The 23,862-nt window shown below is 36.3% G+C and overlaps 2 protein-coding genes across 5 annotated transcripts in view; both read right to left on the minus strand.

The window, feature by feature from the left end:
• agmo (alkylglycerol monooxygenase) overlaps positions 1 to 13,878 on the minus strand; it is a 43,563-nt gene extending 29,685 nt beyond the window's left edge. Inside the window, exons 1-3 of the mRNA XM_077527178.1 lie at positions 13,451 to 13,878; positions 3,706 to 3,836; positions 3,474 to 3,625 (exon numbers count right to left, since the gene is read on the minus strand). Coding sequence (XP_077383304.1) covers positions 3,474 to 3,625; positions 3,706 to 3,836; positions 13,451 to 13,570 — 403 coding nt within the window. The 5' untranslated portion in view covers positions 13,571 to 13,878. The remainder of the gene's footprint in view (positions 1 to 3,473; positions 3,626 to 3,705; positions 3,837 to 13,450) is intronic.
• Positions 13,879 to 15,264: 1,386 nt separating this feature from the next.
• The window catches only part of meox2a (mesenchyme homeobox 2a), a 41,482-nt gene continuing 32,884 nt past the window's right edge, over positions 15,265 to 23,862 (minus strand). For all 4 annotated transcript variants that reach the window (XM_077526339.1, XM_077526337.1, XM_077526340.1 and 1 more), the window contains 2 exons: positions 23,321 to 23,493; positions 15,265 to 17,341 (listed from right to left, as the gene is read on the minus strand). In XM_077526339.1, coding sequence (XP_077382465.1) covers positions 17,123 to 17,341; positions 23,321 to 23,493 — 392 coding nt within the window. In that variant the 3' untranslated portion in view covers positions 15,265 to 17,122. The remainder of the gene's footprint in view (positions 17,342 to 23,320; positions 23,494 to 23,862) is intronic.

Consider the following 23,862-nt stretch of genomic DNA (forward strand, 5'->3'; position numbering starts at 1 on the left):
CTATTCTGGTGCACTCCTCAGGTTAGTTGATGGATGCGGTCGCAGCTTAACTAAAGGTCACGTCTTGCCCAGAGGTTAGACTGTTTGAGGCGGGGAGCTGCCACTGGCTCCTCCGCAAAAGCTAAATGACAGACAAACACCACAAGGACACGACTGGAGATCCACAATGCTACCAGGATGGTCACAAGGGTGTGACTACTGTGATACCTTCAAGTTCAGTTGCAAGGGTGCTGAAGAAACATGTTCCAAATTTCACTTTTTGGTGCTACGCACTAGGGATAGACCAATTATCGGCCGAGCCAATTATTGGTGCCGATATTTGGCACTTCGGCAAATCTGAAGGCAGATAAAGCTGCTCTATCACCGAATTGTGAATGCTTTCGAACGTAGCGAATTTAGGGTTTTCAACAGGATTTGTAAGATGCTCACAGACAGTTTTCACTTGCCGCAAAGATATTTCGAACATATTCAGACAATTTTTCAAGATTTTTTTTTAAACCTTTTACGAACCCCAAATTAGCTACACACATATATTTGTCGCACAGTAAGATTTAAATTCCTACTTTATAAAAAAATAAAAAATAAAAATGCTGACACAGGCAACTCCCTAGACTTTTTAGATTTTAACATTTAAAAAAAATTGTTAAAATTAAGAAATTGTTGAAATTTTGGAAAACTAGAGCAGAAAGCTTTAGGGATCTATTTAATTGATTAGTTTTTAATTTTGCTTAAAACATGCTGATGACTCGAGTAGCTAATTGCAATTTTTGTTATAATTTTGTAAACAGAGCTGTGAGTTCTTTATATTTTTCAAATAAAAAAATTTAAAAAAAAAATGTTTTTCTTTTTTGTTGTTTTTTTTATGTTAAAATTAAGAAATTGTTGAAATTGTGAAAAACTATTTACCTTAGAAAGCTTTAGGGAACTATTTAATTGCTCAGTTTTGAATTTAACTTATCACATGTGATGACCCTGGAAGCTCCCTGCAATTTTTGCTAATTTTTAAACCGATCTATCAATTCTTTATATTTTTCAAATTAAAAGAAAAAGTTTTTTTATTATTATTATTTTGATGTGAATATTTTTTTTTTGTTTTTTTTTTAAATGTTAAAATTAAGAAATTGTTGAAATTTTGTAAAACTTTATTTACCTTAGAAATCTTTAGGGAACTATTTAATTGCTTAGTTTTTAATTTTGCTTAACACATTCTGATGATACTGGAAGCTTTTTGCAATTTTTGTTAATTTTTAAACAAATCTATGAATTCTTTATATTTTCAATTTCAAATTCAAATAATTTTTTTTTCTCTCCTCCGCTAAATATTTTCTCTTTTACTGCAAATGAATATCGTCTTGAATTCTTGAATTATCGGTTCTCGGCCTCCTTGACTGTATCGGCCTTGAAGAAACATACCGGAGCCCTGTCATTAATAGCTAAAATTCATGCATAACTGATGCACCACTAAAAAGGCGTTCTCTACTACAACTACTTTTTATATAATTTATGGTATAAATATGACTTTTTTTTCCCCATCATAATATTACAACTTCATTCTCCTAAAAATGAAGTGATCCCAACGGTAAGTTTGGTTCTGTCAGTGAACCAAATGGAAGTGGGAGCGGCGTCACGGAACAACTCGCGGTGGCAAAAAGTCTGCTCCGGTTTGGACTGCCGAGTTTTCCGTGGCGGGAGAATCCTAAATTTGCGCGTGCGGCCAGCGTGAAGCCGAGCAGAAACGTCTCTTTGGTAATGAAGACATCAGCGTGGACGTCTGACTGCCTCTCCAAAGTGTTTCCACTTAATTACGCTGCTGTCCCACTTTCATGTGGCTCCGGCAGAGGGGAAAAAGGCCATAAAAGACGAGAAGCTGAAAGTGCTGTTTTACATGGAGCTAATAACAGCCTCACATCCCACGTTCATCTTTTTGCAATTTTCTATTGGACGCTCTCCATGACGTGAAACGGGAAGATTTATGACCCTCGTGCTTCCACACAAAAAGAATTTTAGGATGTTTCATAGCACTCGGGAGACAGCAGACTTCTGCCAGACGAACAATGTTGATTTGGATCAGCATCAATATGGCACAAATTTGTGCATCATTACTTCACTGAGGAATACAAAGGGCTGCTCAATTATGAATAAAATATTAATCATGATTAATTTGGTAATAATTGCAATCACGATTAGGACAATCATTTGGTTTTTGGTATTAAAAAAAAAAAAAAAAAAAAAAAAAAAAAAAAAGGCTCCATTTTGCAAAAATTTGCAAATAACTAACATTTCTTCAACCATTTTTTGCAGTTGAGGGGCTGCGTCAAAGCCTTCTGTATGCTCTAACATTAAAAAAAAATCGTATAAATGCATCTTTGGGCCACTTAAAACATTTCAAATAGAATGTGTTTATACATTTTTTGGAGCAAATGAGTTCATTACTCTTTGAAACATTATAATTGTGCAAGGTCCTTTTGGACCAAACAAGATTTATTCGTAATTTTAAAATTTAAAAAAAAAAAAAAAAAAAAAAAATGCAAATATATAAAATTTCAACAACTCAAAATTAGTATTGTGTTATTTTTGTTTACGATTATGCCAATTTTGTAATTGTGTAATTGAATTTCAATTAATTGCACAGCCCTACAAAAGAATATTTAAATGTTTATAGGGTATATGTATTAAAAAATAAATGAACAACAAATTCATTTTCAAAATATATATATATAAATAATATATATATATATATATATATATATATATATATATATATATATATATATTTTATTTTTATTTATTTATTTATTTATTTATTTTTTTTTGTAGCAGCTTAAAAAAGGTACAAAAATCCCTCTTTGGAGGTTTCCATCAGGGATGCCATAAATATTTGTCAACTGTGGGCCCGTGAGATTATTTTGTGGGCTATATAAATACATTTGACTTGACAAAGATGCATAAAGTATTTTTTTATTTTAAAAAACATTTATTTCAACAAAAATTTACATTTGACTTTTGTGACTTTTTTCACAATTTAGATTTTTGCTAATTTCATTAAATGATTGAAAAAAAACACATTAATTAATAAAAATGCCAGTGGCTCACTAAAGCAAGGCTCATAATCTTTTTTTTTTTGAGGAGCAGATTTGCTCATCAATTACTTCATTTGAAGAGCAACTTTTCAATTCTGGGGATCAATTTATTGCACGTCTGTGATTGGCTGGCAACCGCTCCAGGGTGTCCCCTACCTACCGCCCAAAGCCAGCTGAGATAGGCTCCAGCCCCCCCCCGCGACACGTGAGGAATAAGCGGTCAAGAAAATGGATGGATGGATGGATGGATGAATTTTTTGCAGTTTAATCCCATGAACTTGAAGCAAGGGTTTAATGAACCAATAAAAATCTGCCAATATAACTTAAATCCACAGTATACCTTGAAACTGTGACCACGTCTCACCAGGAGTGCAAATGTGAGCGTGCAAGTACCGTGGGCGAAGCGGTGGAACCAGTAGTAGCAAAAGTCCACAGCCAGGAAGCTGAGCCACCATGTCCAGGCCGAGTCCCAGGGCAGCTCCACAAGGCGGAAGTGCTCCCACACGTACACGTAAGTCGACAGTTCCAGACCTCGCACCAGCAACCTTGAAGTCGGACGTTTGAGTAAAATGTACCACTGAACAAATTGTCTTTTTATTTCTTAAATTTGAAGGTGAGCACTCACAGCGGGAGTCGCGACATCATCCCTAAAGACATGGAGATGATCCCATCAGCGAGGTTGTAAAGTTTCTCACCCGAGATCAACGAGCCCAGCAGCATCTCCAGAACCACCAGGCCCAGGAACAAAGGGTTGGCCTACACACAAATATATATTCAATCATGACTCAGCACCATTTTAGCAAGTAAAAACAAGACATCCAGTGTTGCTTTTTTCGGGACTATTTGCTTTGGAGCAGCTAAAAAAAAAAAAAAAAAAAAAAAAAAAGGCAACTTTCAAGTGTGGTCATCCGTGATGTTTGCTTCCCAGCAGCAACAGCATGGAGGAACGCTGCCAAGTAACACACTGGATGAACATGTACATTACCGAAGAAAATCATTAAAAAAAAACAATAAAAATAACTATTGCCGGTATGTATCTATCATATTGACATCATATGTAATTAATCTTCCATATCGTCGCTATGTGAGAAAGATGTCAGTATAGTACAATACGCACATATCGTCACTGCTATGTATTTTTTTTGACATTTTTGTTTTTGGGTTGAAACTGAATGCAGACATCCCAAAAAACTCAAATAAAATAAAAATAAATAATAATACAAAAAACTATACCCATTTCCCCCCCATTTATTTTGTTTTCATTTTTTTCCCCCATTTTAATTTATTTATTTTTTTACATTTTTTGGGGGATGTCTGCATTCAGTTTAATCATAAAAATGTAAGAAAAAAAAAAAAAAAGACAAGAATGGACGGGTTTTTCCACATACCAGTGACGATATGTATGTATTGTACTATACTGACATCTTTACAACTTTGTACACACTGGATGAACATGTACATTAAAAAAATAAATAAATAAATAAATAAATAAATAACAATAAAAATAGCTATTGCTATCATATTCACATCATTTTTTAAATTTTATTTTATTTTTTTTTATTATTTTTTTTTTACATTTGTATGTTTTGGGAATTAAACTGAATGCAGACATAAAAAAACAAAAAGACAAAAATTAAAACAAAAATGGGGAAAAGTTTTTTTTATTTCATTTTTTTTTTCAATCTTTTTTTGGGGATGTCTGCATTCAGTTTCATCCCAAAAATATAAAAATGTAAAAAGAAAAAAAGTGACAAAAATGGACATAAGTGTTTTTCACATAGCAGTGTTGATATGTGCGTATTATATTGACATCTTTACAACTCCGTACACCTTCAGATGTTGTTTTCTGTCAACTGGAATCTAAACATTTACTGCCCCAACACAAACATTTTGCTTTGGATTGCTGCTTAGGAGTAGAAGAAAAAGATTAGTCGGGAAATTGCAGCTTGTCACATGAATTATGAGAGAGAGAGAAATGTTCACATGATAGAAGTTGAACAACACCTCATATTCAAACAGCGTATGTATTAGGGATGTAATGATATCCAAACATCACGATACGATATCGCGATACAATAATTATCACGATATTGTTGGGGGTGGTAAGGGAGGTAGGGTGGTGATATTTAAAAAAGCACAATATTGTGCTTTTGTACATAACAGTAATGCATATAAACCACCTACAATCTCTAATAACAATATTGAGGCATTTGCAAATGCAAGCACACATTGATCGCTTCACAAGCAAATTAGATTCCCTTTAGCTGACAATTAGCATAGATTTTAAACATAGAAGGCCAAAACATCCCTAATGAAAATTTAATTGCACTAATAAAGTAGCCACTAGAGGGTGCTAGAACTGCACAAATGGAAATCAACCTGACTTTTTTTTTAACAGATGTGTTCCTTTTAAATATTGTGAACATGAAGACGACAAAATTGTGGCAGTTTTAATATTACGATATCACGACATTGCCCTTATCGTTACATCCCAGTATGTATATATATTAGGGGTGTGCATGACTAATAAAAGACGATTTGTTACATATCGCAATATGTAAGGTGTCATACGGTTCAAGGATTGGTTTGAGTTTCTTGTATTTGTCAGTAGTTAGATCTCTACAATAAACAATGATGTGATACCCAAGTAGAACAATTTGGTTAGATTCGATGCACTCGTATCTCTTAAATCAAAACCGATTTTCCGATTCAAATGGCTTTTGTTCCACTTCATTTGGTCTGAACAGAGTACGTGTCGCTGTAGTTAGGAGAATGTGTGACGGGATTGTGAGAAAAGAACGCATTTCATGGAGTGATTGAGGGATGCCATGTAAAAAGGCCACCGACGTTCAACTCGAGCCATGTTGTGAGTCAGCATCTCTTACGGCACGCTTTTCAGTTGTATATCTGCCAAAAGAAATCGTCACATTGCCCGAGAACTGATCCATGATCCATTTTTGTAATCCATATTTGGACACATCGGAAGTGATTCACAAAAACAAAAACAAAAGATGAAAATTGTGTCATTTTATGCGTAGGGCATCCAGCCTTTCGTCGTAAAACTGAATGAACGCTGAGATACGCCTGCAAAACATGTCATAACATCTTACTGGCACTGTCAAACATGGAACTAATTATTGCTGCTCTGCTTTAACTGCCAGACGCTTAGCCACAGCAGCAACATGTGTGTGTTTCATGTGTGTGTGTGTCGGTGTAGCGCAATGCCAGGGAGTCGTCAACAGGCGCAAAAATTCCAACATCTGGTCACAGATTGCTACGGACACGTCCGAAGTCAAAAGTCCCGTTTCTCCAACTGAGCAGTAAATTTGAGTTCACAATTGTTTGGGGTTTCCATTTTAAAAAGTAGCAAACAGTACGAAACAAGATTTTTGGTCAGCTTTGCTGCTGGAGCATTTAGTCGATAGCTTTGATCTTGAAACACTTTCTATAATTTGTTAAATATTTTATTTATACTTATTTATATTATCCACTAAAACCTAATATTATGCTACATCTACACATGGACAGAATTTACAGTAAATGGTATAAGTTAGGACCTCTCAATGTTTACAGATGATATCATCGAGTTGCCAACTTGACGACTTTCTCCCCAAGTCTGGCGACTTTCCAAAGCCTCTTGGGGACTTTTTGTCAAAAGCGGCAAATCTAGCGACTTTTTTCTATTGTTATTTTAAAAAATTTACTCACTTTTGGCCTCTCCCACAATGTTACTCCTCTCTCCTACAGTGTCCCTTACTATTACATCCAAATTAGGCATGATGTCATTTAGCGACTTTTAGGACAAGCAAATAGCTTTTCCGCACTGGGAAGTTGGCAACACTGCTTAAAGGGATCGTTCGGCTTTTTTAACATGAATCTCAATTTGATCCTCACCTCCCGTGTGTGCGATCAGCACTGACTTACCTCTGACAGCGTTCTGTGACACGCGTTCTGGTTCGGCGTTGGACGAGAGGAAAATAGTCCAGCAAGCTGGCTGGGGTCTCGGAAATAAAGCGTTTTTCTTCTAAAAACTATTTGTTTTCAAAAGCGTGATACATTTCCATCACAATACTCTTTTCTGAATAAAATCAGACGCCATTACCACCAGCCACTACTTTTCTGTTCGTTCATATCACTGCGCGGCGCCCTGTAAAACGCTAACCGACGCACTGCAGCCAGCTAGCTGATACTTCCGCCGAAAAGGCAAACAACTTCAGGCGGAAGTATCAGCTAGCTGGCTGCAGTGCGTCGGTTAGCGTTCTACAGGGCGCCGCGCAGTGATACGAACGAACGAACAGAAAAGTAGTGGCTGGCGGTAATGGCGTCTGACTTTATTCAGAAAAAGAGTATTGTGATGGAAATGTATCACGCGTTTGAAAACAAATAGTTTTTAGAAGAAAAACGCTTTATTTCCGAGACCCCAGCCAGCTTTCTGGACTATTTTCCTCTCGTCCAACGCCGAACCAGAACGCGTGTCACAGAACGCTGTCGTGGGTAAGTCAGTGCTGATCGCACACACGGGAGGTGAGGATCAAATTGAGATTCATGTTAAAAAAGCCGAACGATCCCTTTATGCCTTAAGGCATGGTACTGGAGGAGCTTTTTTGTCATCTTTGGCTGGCTAAACACTGTCAGCTAAACACAGTCCTTCCAGGTTAGCAACGCTGCTCCTATAAGTCACTAAACATTGCCTCCATGGCAGCGAATAAGCTACATTTCAAATATCGATAGTTTGCGACACACCAACAATAAGTCAATAACAGAACTGGAGAAGACGCAGAGTCATGCTAGCCGCTAAGCTAACAAAATGTAAAGCAGTGAAACACCAGAATAAGTTTTGTCTTACTAGTAACACGTAGTGGTCCTACTAGTATGCTGACGTTATTTGATATCCATTTTAAAAGGATTCATTCAGTGATCCCTAGCGCCTTCTAGTGGTCAAAAAATAGTATTATGCTGCATTTGAGGATGCTCAGAAGTCGGATTTATCCGAGTTGGCTTTTTCCACTTAGGACCTGAAAGCGTTCGAGGCGAAAGTAAACAACCAAAATGGCGGATCGTGGTAAATAGATTTTTTATTTTGGTTCTTAAAACTCATTTTGACCTCCAGCAAACTTACCTTAACGCCATTTTGCTTCATTTATTGTTTTTATCTTATTTCATAAGCATCTCATACAGTTGAGTAGTTCACCGTATAATTTCATGCCGGGAGATATCGGCATACTATCACATACGTTGCGTTAAGTGGAGTTATGTCCAATATTTATGAATGAAGAAAGGAAGCCATCTAGTTTTATACGCAAGTAAATTGTGTTTTACCATTCGCGGTCTGTGTTTCCAAAGGGGAAACCATTGTAGGGTGATGTCACTTGTAGTCCGTCGGTGAGGTCAGGGTTCTTCTTTTTTTCCGACTTCGCAAGTAGAATTTCAATGGGGCGTTCCTGTACACACTTCCTGGTTCGAACTCAGAAAAGTCCGACTTCCGACCATCCTCGAATGCAGCATTAGAAGCATGCAGGAGTGCGCACACTACAGTGGCTCAGAGAGACCATATTTCACAAGTCTTCCGCCAATTCTTATTTTGCATGAGAAAACGAGCATCTTGGCTAGCCAAGGCAACTTGGCAGCCGTTGAGAAGCCCGGTGAGAGACGCCGAAAGACCGAGTGAGCCGGAATTAGCTGGAGCAGCTAACAAGAGTGGCGAGCAGGAGGAGCTAGTAAAAAATTAAAATAAAATAAATAAATAATAATAATAATAAAAAATAAAATAAAAAGCTGTATTTTTGACGTAAACTTTTTTAAAATGAATGAACTATTAGTTCACCACTAGATGGCACTAGGGATCATTGAATGTCCCTTTAAGGTTGCACTATGTAACAATCGGCAGTGTGGCACCGCACCACAAGGTGGCGCTTCTTTTCTTTGTGTGGAAGTAGTTTCCTTTTTCCATTTTGCCGATGAATTATTTTTTTTGTATTGCCCTGAACAGCCATTGTAATGCGCGGTGGTGTCGAGCCCGCTCTCTCTTTTTGCTGATTGATTAGAATAAATGTTGACTTTGTGAACTTAAGTTGCTCCGCCCTTTTTTTGTTTTGCTGCTCCTCTGCGCCGTCCATGGCAAATCAGCCTCCACGCATTACAACGAGTAGCCCAAAAGACCCACTAATACAGTAGTGGAAAAAACATTACTCGTATGACACAGTCGTTCATTAACTGCACTGAACTGTCTTATTGGTGAGGCCAAAGAGTACATGGAACGTAGTATAGCAGATTAACCATCTTATATATTAGGGATAGACCGATAATCGGCTGGGGCCGATTATCGGCGCCGATATTTGCCATTTTGACAAATATCGGCATCGACCATTTTTTGAATCTGAAGGCCGATAAAGCTCACTGAGCAGGGGATACTTGCGAACGTAGCGAATTTGGGGTTTTCATCAGGATTTGTAAGATGTTCGCAGTCAGTTTTTATTTGTCGTAAACACATTTGGAACATATTCACACAATTTTTCACCGCGAAAATCTTTTTGAAACGTTTTTACGAACCCTAACAAAAACCCCAAATGAGCTACATTCACATGAATTTGTTACTCAGTGAGAAATTATATATAGTTTGAAAGAATTCCCCCCCCTCCCCATTTTACTGCAAATGAATATCGGCTTGAAATATCGGTTATCGGCCGACTTGACTACAAATCGGTATCGGCCTTGAAAAAACCATATCGGTCTATCACTATTATATATATATATATAGCAGGCCAACAGACTACTAGTAAGACACAGTCATTCTATATATGTGCTGAATTGTCTATCCATATCAAGGATAAGGACTAAATGTCCAAATGGCTTTCCATAGTCAAGTCAATTCGACGCCGTCTGCACTTTTGTAGCCTTTACGCACGGCTTTTTTTTTTGTTGGGGATAATTTGGTTCCTCGCGTTGGAACATTTGCCGACCAGATGTGGGCGCCTTTCCCTCCATTCATACGTCTCGCCGAGGTCACGCTTGACATAAAACATGGCGGCTGACAAGACACTTTTATCCCGGCTTTCACTACCGCAAAAAAGACTGTAAATCGAAAGACGTCCAATATTAAAAGTTGTCTTATTTTTTCCCCCCCCTTCAAGAGTCAACTAAGAGACACGTATCAAACATGGTCGCTAATTGTTCTTATACACTAAATGAGTTTAATGGCAGCTCAGAATGCCAATTTACAAACGGCGTAAAATTCTTTTCGCACGCTGACAAATGACAACCAGTCACAGAGACTTAAGGAGGCTTTGCATACAGGGAGTTTGGAAAAAAATAGAATACAGCCTTGAGAAATAAGTTTCATTTGTTCTTCTATATATAAAATCATCTTTCCACATTGAAATAAATGCAAATAAAATGTAAACAATCAATTTTTATTTTTTTTATTTTTTTTTACATTTTTTGCTTCAATGCGGCTACTCAGCACGCCACTGAAGTATTACGCATTCTTCACAGTTGATAAACCATTTTTCACAAAAATAAAATCATCATAATACAAAAGAATGTGGAAAGTGCAATTTTATTGATTAGAACTCACTGTCAGTCATCAACATTAACATAAAATCACACATGCATAAAGCAGAAATCAAACATTTTACTGCCGCTATCAATAAATCATTCATCCATTTTCTGAATGGCTTATCGTCACTCGGGTTGTTCATAAATATGTATCTGTGGCTCGATTCATTTGCATTAGACTAAAGTGCAAACGTTTGCTTTTTAACCATGCTTGGCGTTACTGGAAAAAGGCACAACTATGTTGTTCCATATGAAGAAGATAAATCCCAGAAAAGGTCAAATGTTAAATATTCAGTTAGAGGCTGCAAAAAAAATAGAAACAAAAAAAAGAGACATTCAATTCAATTCAAATTTTATTTCACGCTTAAAAAAAAATAAAGTGGGAAAGAAATAAGTAAAATTTGTGATATTTGCCCCTGATAGGGTGGGAAATATGAATTAATAATTGAATCTTGCTGTATTTTGTCACTGTAGCTGTTCAGTTCCATTTCTTGCTTCAAAAAATGTAGACCTTCATCGTTGACTTGTTTCTGTTTTGGTTTATTTCTGTTAAATTAGAAGATCTTGTGCTACCCTCGTGGTGCAGTTTGCCTTAGGTTTAACATTTTTTTTCCTTCATTGTTGTTCTTCCATACAAAGGTTCCTCTGTTTCAGCCCCGCAGTATGTGCATCATGAGCCATAAGACTGAGCATAACTGCACTTGCGATCACTTTTCATGTCATCTGTGGCAGATCACCGTAAAGTAGGACATCATGCGGAGGGCGCGATCGATCGGGAAGATTGTTAACTGAAAGGAGCAGATGACTAGTCTGTGAGGTTGAGGTAAATTTTTAAATGGAGGAAAAACAAGGGAAAAAGCAGCGATGAACTGAACCTCGCAGCCTTTTTATTCATGGCGAGTCACCAAAATGATGATCAAATTTGGGCCCCTCCATCATTGAAGTTGCACACCGCTGCATTACATCAAATGGCCGACTCTAGCTAGCTGCATGGTGGGATGCGGCTTCGGGAAAGAGCAGTTTTGGCATGCTAACGCTCCTAATTACAGCCATTGTGTCGGGCCCTGTGACGCACTGCCGACTTTGAATCCCCAAGGGCTAAAATGTCTTATTTTATTTTGCAGTTGCTGTAAGTGAGGTTGAGAGTTGGATGCAAAGTTGAAGCCAGGAAACCAACAACTCTCTTCATCCTTTGCTCACAATTTTAGTTCAAGTCAGCCGAGTCTAGGGGTGGGCGATATGATGATATTCAATCAATCAATCAATCAAATCAATTTATTTCACTCTTTAAAATAAAACAAGATCGTTAACGACTTTAATGTGTTGACGATCTCATAAAGCTGAAAGATCGTAAAGATCGTCTGTAGGGCACATTCTATATCGTTCAACTTCATGCGGGCTCAAGCTTGGTTTATGCTTGACGCACGACTCCATAATATGAGAATTTGTCAACTATGTGAAGTCACAGACGAGCAAACGTTATTGTAAACAGTGTTTTCTACTTCCCAATTTGTATTTTATTTACTTTGCTAACTCATCCCAAACTGTTTTTGTCGATAGTTTATTGAGGAAAAAACATTTTCAACTTCTATTGCGGTGTTAAGCGCTGTTCATACACCGTTGGCACTCTTTACTGCCTCCTGTAGTCTGGGAGAATATCGACCACAGCTGCTGACGTGTACCCGAAAAGTGCCGTGCGTTGCTGTTCATTACGATTGCACTATTTCAATTAAAACCTGTTCAGAAAGCATAGTTGGCTTAAGATGTCTTTTTTTTTTTTTTCTCTTTTAGGGTTTATATATATATATATATATATATATATATATATATATATATATATATATATATATATAGTCTAAAACCATATGTTAAAAAAAAAAAAAAAAGAATCGTGATTTGAATGCCATAAATGTGTATTGCCAGAATTTCTTGGGTGACTGAATTGAGGCGAGCACACAAGTAATCTGTCTAAATCTTTTTTTTTTTTTTTTTTTTTTTTTTTTTTTACTTCTGTTGTGAAACACATGAGTAGTCTGCCATTTTAGTTTTAAGATAACATTTTCTGAGGATTTGCATATAGGATTTGTGCATTAAACAATAATACGTCCGATTAACACAAACTCCAGCATGCATATTTATCGTGACACAACACAGTCAAATCAATTAAAAACCTATGATGTAAAACACAATGCAGCAAACTCAATTGAGAACCTTTGACAACGCATAGGGAAGCAGCCATTTTATTTGAAGGTGACATCTTATTATTAATATTAGCATCCGCCACAAGTACATCTGATTTATATTAATGTAGCACACTTCAACATGGTCACAAGGGCTGGTGATCAAACCATGACCACTTTACTGCACCTGAGCCATGCCGTCTCCACCCTCAAGAAAGCCTCGCAAAAAATACACCAAAATGTATAAAACACACAATAAATTGGTAAATGGTTGCAAATGTATTAATCAAAGTATATTGTAAACTACACAAAAAATAAAAATAAACTGAATTTACCAATGTAAAGTATGTAGACATAAAGATATAAAAATAGTAACTGGATGCAGTTGGTATAATGTATAAGCAATATCAATACTGTCTTTGTAAAGGCAGCATTTTTGCATTCAACATAATTACAGTGTGTACTTAAGTGTCTAGTTAACGTTTTGTTTGTTCTCATATCTCGGACATCTTAAGTCACGTTAATGTATGCAGACGACGTGTTTATTTATTTAGTTATCAACGTGACTTTACCGGGTTGTGGTGGAACGTACACACATTTGTAAAAGTTTCTATCGAACGTGCGATGTTGACGCACCTGATGGACGTACGCGGGGACATCTTGCACCCTCTCGAAGGACGACTCGTTCGGCGTCAGCAAGTACAACATGGACCGGAACCTCAACGGTACCGTGTGGAGAAGCCCGCCGTCCGCCATGTTGTCCACCTGCCCAGGTGACAACAGCAACAAGCACAAGAAAGTAGAAAAGGAAGACGGTTTCACTCCCCCGCGTCGACACTTTGCTCTCTACTCTGTGCACTTTTCTTCTCCTTATTGTTTGCTTCTTGGGAGGAAAAGTAGGTCAACTGTGCAGGAGTCACACGCTCCCTCATAAATATGATGATCGCCATGTTAATGATCTTGGGGTTAACGCCATCATTCATTCCACACAGGCGGGAATTTACATTTTGCAGAGGGGCGGGGGAGGATTTATCTCAAAATGAAGAAAGTTACGGAATAGTTTTTGATATGGCTTTTGCCGTTTCTTTTCTTCTCTTTCTTTTCTTTTCTTTTTAAACAGTTTTGACTCAAAGAATTTATACGTCACACTAAAACAGGTGCAGCAAAGTATGGTAAACGAGACTACTGTCTTTAATCCAGAACATCATTATTGATTGTACGTTTTAACCTTTCTTTACTAAAATGTATTTATTTCTAATATAAAATGCAGTCACCAAATCAGATTTTAAAAAATTCGTATTTTTAAATAAAAATTTACGATCAACTCTAAATAATATTAAAAACATGAACATATTTTTTTAAATTAAAATACTCCTCTACATATTGTATAGACAACTTTTTTAACCTCATCTTTATATACGAGCTATCTCAGTGATTCTCAAAATGTGGCTACCTCGACTGTAACGTGAGAATCATTGACTTACAGTTTAAACTTTGCATAATGTTTCAGTGTCCACTAGGTACATTTACTAAGTACAGTTAAGTTTTATTGGATGTGTTTTTAAAAAAACAATTAATTACAGGGTTTGTAACTCACTCATCTCAATCACATTTCATACAGCATTATTTGTCCTATTAACAAATATATATATATATATATATATATATATATTTGCAAACAAATAATAGCTGTAATCTATGTGAATATTTTTAACAAATTTTTATAAAATACATTTAATTGCATTTCAATACAAAACAGTAGATAGGAAAAAAATTATCCCTAGCCAGAATTAAACCGATCAAAAAAGCTAAAGTGCTATTTTGGGACACTTTTTCAGAACAGTATTGGCTCTAAATGGTTTCAATCCAGAGCAATCTTACGTTGATGTACAATTTTTGGTCCCGAGGCCAGTACTTTTTTTTTTTTTTTTAAGCATTTATTTATCAACACTGTTGATCGAGTTTGGTTTACTTCACACTCGTACTGACATGGCGAGCAGAGGGTGGGGCTAACCACCATCCACCCAGGAGGGAGGGGCATCCACAAAAATTATGTGGTATGTTGTTCCATTCCAACTCATACATGCATATTAGAAGTAAACCACAACTTGCTAATTTCTAAAATTATTTACACAAGGTTTACTTTTTTTTTTTGCTAACTTTGCTAACTCGCAGTATGCACCTTCACTCGAGCTGCTATCATCCACAACTCACTCAGTTACTCCACACGCTGCTGACTTTAGCACACGTTCAAGCACATTATGTCCATCCTGCTCTTTCATCTGAGATGTTCTTTTGTCCCTTTATCTGTCATCATCAAACATCGTAGACACACGACAAAGTGTGTAAGAGCAACAACTATTTCCTGTATGGTGCTGCATCCACATGCATGAAATGTCCTGACCCTTATGACCCTCTTAGGGTTGCAAAATCCAATCGTGCACAACAAAGGTGGTCAGTCAATATTTATTACGGCACAAGCCGCCGACTGCGGATACAAACGTATAAGAATGCAGCTTATTTATTTACACATCACTGATCGTCACTGATCCGTCGTTCGCTTGGCAATTTAAAGTCCTTCCAAAAATGTAGAGACAGGTGACAAAATGAAATTGACGCAGGCCGCCATGTTTGAGGTTTTGCGCTAAAAACAACCCAAATGTAACACAACTGCAACCATCTGACCATTTGAAGAGAAAAGTCACTTTTTCGGATTGCACGCTTTCGTACAACAGTTGACGAGTGTGACAATGAATCGACACGCTGCTGCAGTCAGCAGACCCCTTGAAATGGCTCGTTTATCAGTCCCTCCATGATTTCACACCAATTTGCCTTTTGAATCCATTTACACACAATCTTGTCATTTAGGCCCAACCCATCCTCGTCATAATCTTATCCCTGAGTAGATCAGTCATGTACGTCAGTTGACCAACTAATCGAATGTTCTCACTTGGTTACAAATGCAGAAATGTCCAATGAATTTTTTAAGACTAAAAAAGTAAGGAAAAAGTAAACAAGTCAGATTTTTTGGGGACTACCAAAATAGCCATTTTGTGGAGATAAAAAGTTGCAATTGCACGGAAATAAAGTTGCATTCTTTTTTTTTTTTAAAGAGTTTTGGATATTAAAGTCATAAAAATAAAAATAAAAAATAAAAAAAAGTTAATTTATGAAAATAAAGTTGCAGTTTTTCCAAAAATGAAGATTTTTTTTTCTTCAATGTTAAATTCTCGCAACAATCAAGTTTTCTTGGTGGGAAAAAAATGATCGTAAAATTTTTTGACAAAAATTATAGGTTGTATTTTTTTAACAAATGTTTTTCCAAGATAGTTGTATTTTTTTTTATTTTTTTTTTATTTTAGAAAAGTCAGAACATTGCAATGTTGCGAGCTTATCGTCATGTCTTTTTTGAGTGGGGCACAATCTTCCAAGAAGAACGTTGTATTTCCCCCAGTTATTGTTTTTAGTTATAATTTAATGAGAATAGTGTGGGTTTTTTCTTCAAGTAATAGAACAGTAATATTACAAGATTAAATATGTATTTCTTCAATCAAAAATGTAGCTGAATCTTGAAATCTTGGAGGGACAGATTTATACTACGTATACGTACGAAATGGAATGACTTCACTTTAAAAAAAAATAAAATAAATTCCTAATGGTAGACAGCGTCAAGGTATGTCCATGACAAATGTTTTCAATGGTGTCGTTCCATACCTCAACATGACTCGCTTGGAATCGCATCGCCGCATAAACATGCGCTTTATCCGGTGATATTGCAACATATCTCAACATATAAGCTTCCAGGAGTCTTCGTTCTAATCTTAAGGTGGAGCACAAAATGAGGCTTGAGGGCTAATTCCGGGAAGGATGTCAAACAGGTTAACTTTACACAAATTTGAGGGCAGCCAAGTCCAACAGTGCAAATCAAACATGGAATGTTTACATCAGTGTTGCCAAACAGTCACATTTCAACTTTCTGAATGCAGTGAACCCCCGCTATATCGTGCTTTATCGTTCGCACCCACGCAAGTATACAGGCAAGTTTGAATTTTAGAGTTGGGCAGCTTTAGTGTAGTACCACATTACGCCACAACAGCAGCACTGAGTTTGACTGGATGACATGTAGCATAATTGCCCATAGAGCTACAAGAGGTTAAAAAAAAAAAAAAAAAAAAAAAAAAAAAATTATCCGGTTTCTCTATATCATAGATGGTTACCGATCACAGGTGGGTTTGGAACATTTCCCACACGGTAAACGGGGGGTTCACTGTACTTGTTGTTTGTCATCATTTAATGACGTGGCCTTAATCATAACAGAGCGTGTTCGTCACTCTGGTCGCTGTCGTGACTGTCGTCATTGGCCAACGAGTCCGTGGAGTGGCGTAAGGCCGCCATGCCGGAGAAGTCGGAAGGTAACAACGTTCCCTTTTTCACGTTGACCAGTTCTTTCTCCCGTGCCGCTGCCCCCTGCTGGCCGCCTTTCACACGCTTCCACTTCATCCGCCGGTTCTGGAACCACACCTTCACCTATGTCACACATGAAAAAAAAAAAAAAAAAAAAAAAAACAGACGGAAAGACATTTTTATTGAAGTCAGATCATTAGATAAATGTGATATTTTTCAGGAATAAAGTAAAATTATTACAAGAATACAGTTGGGTTACAAGAATAATCAATATTTTTCAGAAAAGTATTCAAATTATGTAGATGAAGACGCAGTTTTTTACAAGATAATTTTATATATATTTTAGGACGGAAACATTAAAATAAAGTTTTATACTTGGGAGGAAAAAAGTCAGTCATAATGGTCACAAAAATTATTTCCAGGTTAAAAAAAATAATAATCATTTTGAGAAAATCCTATCACATTACATGAATAAAGTTATTTTCTTAAAAAAAAAAAAAAGTAATATATTTCTATAGTCTATATTTTTTTGGGTAAAAAAAAAAATGTTTTATAAGGTGTAAAAAAAAAAAAAGGGTTTTTTTTTTCAGGAAAATTTTGTACAGTTTTGAGAAAAAAACAACTAATATTACATACATGAAATTATAGTTTTTTGTTTGTGTGTTTTTTTTTGTTTTTTTTTAAGAAAAAGCATTGAAAATTGACAAGAATATAGTTGTATTTATTCCAGATTACAAGTATTAACATTAAGAGCATAGTTTTATTTTTTTTAAAGAAAAAGCATTGAAAATTGACAAGAATATAGTTGTATTTATTCCAGATTACAAGTATTAACATTAAGAGCATAGTTTTATTTTTTTTAAAGGCATAAAGGTGTTTGTTTTTTTTAAGAGTCATAATTTTATGCAAATTATGTTATATTTTGATGGTATTTTCAGAGATAAATTCATATATTTAATATCATCTATATTTTTGAAAGAAGTGTTTTTTAATGAATAAAAATGTCTTTTTTTTCAAGATAATTTTGTACAGTTTTGAGAAAAAATATTACATAAATGAAATTGTAGTGGGTTTTTTTTGTTTTTAGAAAAAGCATTGAATAGTGACGAATAAAGTTGTATTTATTCCAGATTAAAAGTATTAACATTAAGAGCATATTTTTTTTAAAGACATAAAGGTGTTTTTGTTTTGTTTGTTTTTGTTTTTTAATGAGTCATACTATTCTGCAAATTATGTTATATTTGTATGGTATTTTCAGAGATAAAAAGTCATATTTCTATTGTCTATATTTTTGAAAAAAAAAGTGTTTTATAATGTTATGTAAGTCTTTTTTTCAAGATAATTTTGTACAATTTTGAGAAAAATAAAAAAAAACAGTGAAAAGTGACGAATAAAGTTGTATTTATTCCAGATTAAAAGTATGAACATTCAGTGCATAGTTTCATTTTTTTAAATATATAAAGGTTTTTTTTTGTTTTTTTTTATTAAAGAGTTATAAATATTATACAAATTATGTTTTATTTTTATGGTATTTTCAGTGATAAAAAGTCATGAGGTCATTGTATATAAAAAAAAATAAAATAAAAAATTTTAAAAAACGGCAGGGCATTATGAATTTATTTTCTCAATTGTCTTGGTCACACGCCTGAGGCTGTAAGCATTTGACTTGGACATATGAAAATCACTTGAGATTCCTTTTGAGTCACGGGGCTTTTTCCGCATGAAGCCCCAGGTGCCTGGACACTTTCCAGACCCCACTTCCCTCCCTCCCTCCTTCCCTCCCGGGGGACCCAGCATCACCTAACGTGACCTCTCCACAGCACCACATCCACTCAATAATTAGTGCAGCGCAACTATTTTTTTCCCCCCCTAACCGTATGATTTCACTGGGGGGGATGAAATAGTTGAAATGTGTGCTAAACAGTCCATCATTGTCTGCACTCATCCAGCATGAAAGGTCATCTGACAGCTCACATTGCTGAAATATGGTGGGGGAAAAAAAAAAAAAAGAATGTTAGTGATAGAGATAGACCGATAATCGGTCGGGCCGATAATCGGGGCCGATATTTGACATATTGGTACATATCGGTATCAGCCTGTTTTATTAATCTGACGGCCGATATAAGCGATCCATTTAAAACTCCGTCTTTTCGCTTCGAATGCAGCCCAGAGCGTCTCTGTCTGTTATGGAGTCCAACTCCAGCAACGTAACGCCCATAGCAGCATTTGATTGGTTAGCCGTGCAAGAGCCAGAACCAATCAGTAGTGTATGCCGTGTATCACAGTAGCCGGTCACACACGCACCCACGGACACAACGCGAGACACATGCTTCGAAGGTAAGTTAAAAGAGAAGAGACTCCGCCGAACTTTTCACCATGATAAGCTAAACACATTGAATTTTGTTGTGTATTAAATGCACTATATGAATGGAGCTGCATTGCCTTGCATTGAATCCCCCCTAGCTAACAGTGGTGTGTTCAGCTTAGCATGTATGCTAACATCCAGTAGCTAATTCGCTACTTGAACTACTCGGGGAGGGAATCACACACATTTTCACTTAATTAAGTAAATAATGTTTGTTGGAAAGGTTCCAAATATTAACAGTTGTCATTATTATATTGTCTTCTAGTTCCATGTTAAGAGTAGAGTAACGTCATTATTTTTACCTCTCGTGACGCACACATTGCATTCTGGGTCACGTCCACTACTTGTTGCATAGCGGTTATTATGCAGTTAGATGCCACAGTGACACTAAATAGCGTTTAGTTACTTTATATTGTGTTTATTTGTCGCACTGGTGTGCCATTGTGTGCCTTAAGCTTCGACGTCGATTTGATTGACAGCTCGTTGTGCACCTCGTTAAAGTCCGCTCCGTAACAAATTAAGTGTCTCAAACACCGTTTTACTACACGAACGTGTTCTCCTCCGTATGTTAGACATTATCCTCTCAATGGATGCCACTAATATGTAACATCTACGGCCGTAGTCGGCTGCAATTAATGTTCAGTGATGTAATTTCGTTACGTGCATCATACTTTGAATAATGAGCTCATGTTTGGTGTGTTGTATAACTTTCTCGTGTGTTAGTAACTATTCATGTGGACAGCTAAGATAGTGCTTGTTAATGTGAATTAGCAATGTTGCAGCCCAGTTATTATTTAGACAAGTAAATCTGTGCCATTAAGTGATACAGTACAGTACAGTAGTGAGAGAATAGTGTGCCCATATACACACACGTGTGTAAAACACATTAAACAGCAGAAACTGGCAGCGGTCCACCGCAACAATGTCTGTTTAACCAAGTTATTCTTACTATTATTATAACCAAGTTATTTTACTCTACCTTTTTCTGCGTTGATTGGGGCATCCTAAGTGGCAGTAAACTACATGATGAAGTGTCTTTTGACAGTTCTCTTGTAGAGAGGAGTAGCATGATATTGCTGTTCTCGATTTAACATCCTAAGCTTATCAATACTGTCTATATGGTAACAATAACAATAATCATAATAAGGTCTGCAAGAACTGTATGGTGTTCAGGGATGAATAGTTTTTCTCATGTATTTTTTTATTTTTTTTGGCTGTAGTAAGTAATGCCACAGCTGATGCACATTTTGAATGACAGGGTTCCTCCTATTACTTCAAAATATAAAAATATAACATTTATAGAATAAAACTACAAGTATCCCAAATGCTATAAAAGGTAATGTCACATTGGCCCCCACATTTAACTCCCCCCGCCACCAACGTCTTATTGCAGATGGAAGGATGTAAAATGAAAAGTGCAGTGCGAGATCCATTGTAAAGAACGGTTAGGGTTTGCATTATTCAAAAATTTGGTGCCAACATTTTAACTTTTACTGCAAATGAATATCGGCTTCAAATATCGGTTATCTGCCTCCTTGACTACCGATAATCGGTATCGGTATCGGCCCTGAAAAAAGCACATCGGTCTATCTCTAGTTAGTGATGTTGATTGGTTCTACTTGTACGCCGCATTATAGCAGATTTGACGCCATATTGTCAGCAGACACATGCAATGATGCATCTATGATGCCCTATTAACTCATTTGCTCCCAAAGACGTATTTATACGTTTTTGGGTTGTTGTTGTTGTTGTTGTTTTTTTTTTTTTTTTTAAGGCTAGAGCATTCAGAAGGCTTTGATGTAGCCTCTGACCTGAAGAAAACGCTTGAAGCAATGGTAGTTATTACAAAAACAGCCAACAGGTGGCAGCAGAGTATAAGAGATCAAACAGGGCCATGTTGCAAAAAAAAACTATTTTCCCCACTGTTTTAAACAGATTTCTAATGAAACTTAGCTATATTCTAATGCTAATTGCTGCAAAACGGAAACAGATGGAAATATAATTTATATATTTTTTTCCTGATGAAAGAAGAGATGCTATTTTTTCTTTTGGTAGATTCCATGTTTTATAGCAATAGAACACAATACTCTGTGGGCCTTGCAAAAGCAGTCAAAATCCAGTGCTTCAGTGAAAATGGTTGGGAGTGAATGAGTTAAAGGGGAACTAAACCCCAATTTTGAAGGGTAAGAATACATTGTATGTGCCAACACTAGTCAAAACATGGTACTCTGATTGAACCTTCAATTCATATTTTCATAATTCTGCTGAGGAAACTGATTTACAGCTAGATTATTGAAAACGTCATGGCCTGAGGGCATCTGTATCATTTTTACTGGCACTAAACAACTTTGAGGTGCATGGCTTTACGGCACACGCCCCCCTTTCCCCATTCGTTCCACCATTTTAGAAAATCTAAAAATTCTCAGTACCCGCACGATATTGTGTTCAATAATTATATATACACACCGAATCTGCCAAATGACGTAATAGACTCTTTCCTTTCTGCCTTTTCTCATTCTTTTATAATCAACAGTAGAAAAATGAAGGTTGCACAAAACGCAGCCATTACTCCCACAATAAACTGTTTATTTCATATAAAATGGGGCAATGACGTCATCGACTGGTGGTTATGCGTCAATAAAATTGTTTCCACGTTTGACATTTACAGTGGGGCATCATCAGATTTTCCCCAATTTAGCCCTGTTGTAAAAAATAAAAAAATAAAATAAAATAAAAAAATGCAATTGACATGAAACGTAAACATGTCAATGAATTTCCAACCGACGCTGCCTTTGTGGGACTCGGCTTTTTTCCCACTGAACGAATAGGTAGCTTTCCATGCTCAAATCAAAATGACTATGCTAATATTAGCTATCGAAAATTTGCGTGGTAGTCATTAATAAATAGCCATCAGCTTGGTAGTTCGCCCTTCCACACTAACCTGACCAGCCAGGCAACACAAAAGTACTGTACCGATCCAGGTTGTGTTGTGTACCTTCTTCTTTACGAAGTGTTTATGAATGCATCACGGGAAAGAAGGGGGAGCGCAGCTGTTGTGTTTAACAATAACGAAGTAAAACCAACGTTTGAAAAACGTTACAGTACTGTACAAAGAAAAAAAAATAAAACAGATTAATTACTTCATCGCTATACATCCTTCACACAGCCACTGCCAACAGAAATGTATTTTAATCCAACTCCAGACTACCGTGAGATGACGCTATGCACTGGTCCTTCTGGGATGTGTGGTCTTCATTCAAGGCAAAACACTACCGCTTTTGTCCATATGGTGCCGCCATAATCAACGAAACCTTTAAATCAAATTAATTGCCGATATATATATATTTTTTTAGCATGTTGAGTCAGCTTTTTAACAATACTTTTAATTTTAATATATACACTTTTAATTTAAAATAGTTTAAATAAATAAAACATTTTGTATTACAATATATTAAACTATTTAAATATTTTTTGTAATTTTTATTGAAAATTATTTTTTAAAATATAAAACATCCCACAATTATGTTATTTTAAATAATTTCTCAAATGTTAAAAAAAAAAGGTTTCCGTCAACTTCACAATGGAAAACATTTGGCCATCTTTGACTCCAAGGAATCGATACTAACATCTGGAAGGCTACGTTCCACATCTGGAGCACAGTGGCTCCTCAAAAAAAAAAAAACAAAGGACAGATAGAAAAGTAGAAAAGCCGGTATTTGGGTGTGCAGAGTACGTACTTGTCTCTCAGTGAGGTCGAGGTTGACGGCGATCTCGTATCGGCGTAGTCGAGTCAGGTAGTTGTGGTGTGCGAACTCGGCTTCCAGCTCTCGGATTTGCTCCTTGGTGAAGGCCGTCCTCTCCTTGCGCGGTTTGCCGCTCAGCTCGCACTTCTGACTGCCATCCTGCGACTCTGTCGGATTATTACATTTATTTTTAGCCTTTCTATAAGGGCCTCTTTTTTTTGTTACTTTTTAAATACACCACAGTATAACTCCAATCGGGACTTTCTCAGAAAATTCAAGTCACGGTCCATAAACAATACTGTGCTGAATGTGGTAATCGTCAAAAAAAAAAAAAAAAAAAGCTTGATGTGGGTTGCGTTTATTTTCATCAGGACGTATGTTTTTACGTGCCTTTTAGGTCTTTCATCCGCATGCAAAAGTAATTTTCAAACCTTTGAGTCATCTTATAGGATTCAATTTTAGTTGTGTTTATTTGTTAGCCTTATAATTGAATGAAAATACATATGTGCCCACTTTTTTCCTGGATAAGCCATGAT

This window comes from Festucalex cinctus, chromosome 7, assembly GCF_051991245.1.
Source record: "Festucalex cinctus isolate MCC-2025b chromosome 7, RoL_Fcin_1.0, whole genome shotgun sequence".
Taxonomy (NCBI): Eukaryota; Metazoa; Chordata; class Actinopteri; order Syngnathiformes; family Syngnathidae; genus Festucalex; species Festucalex cinctus.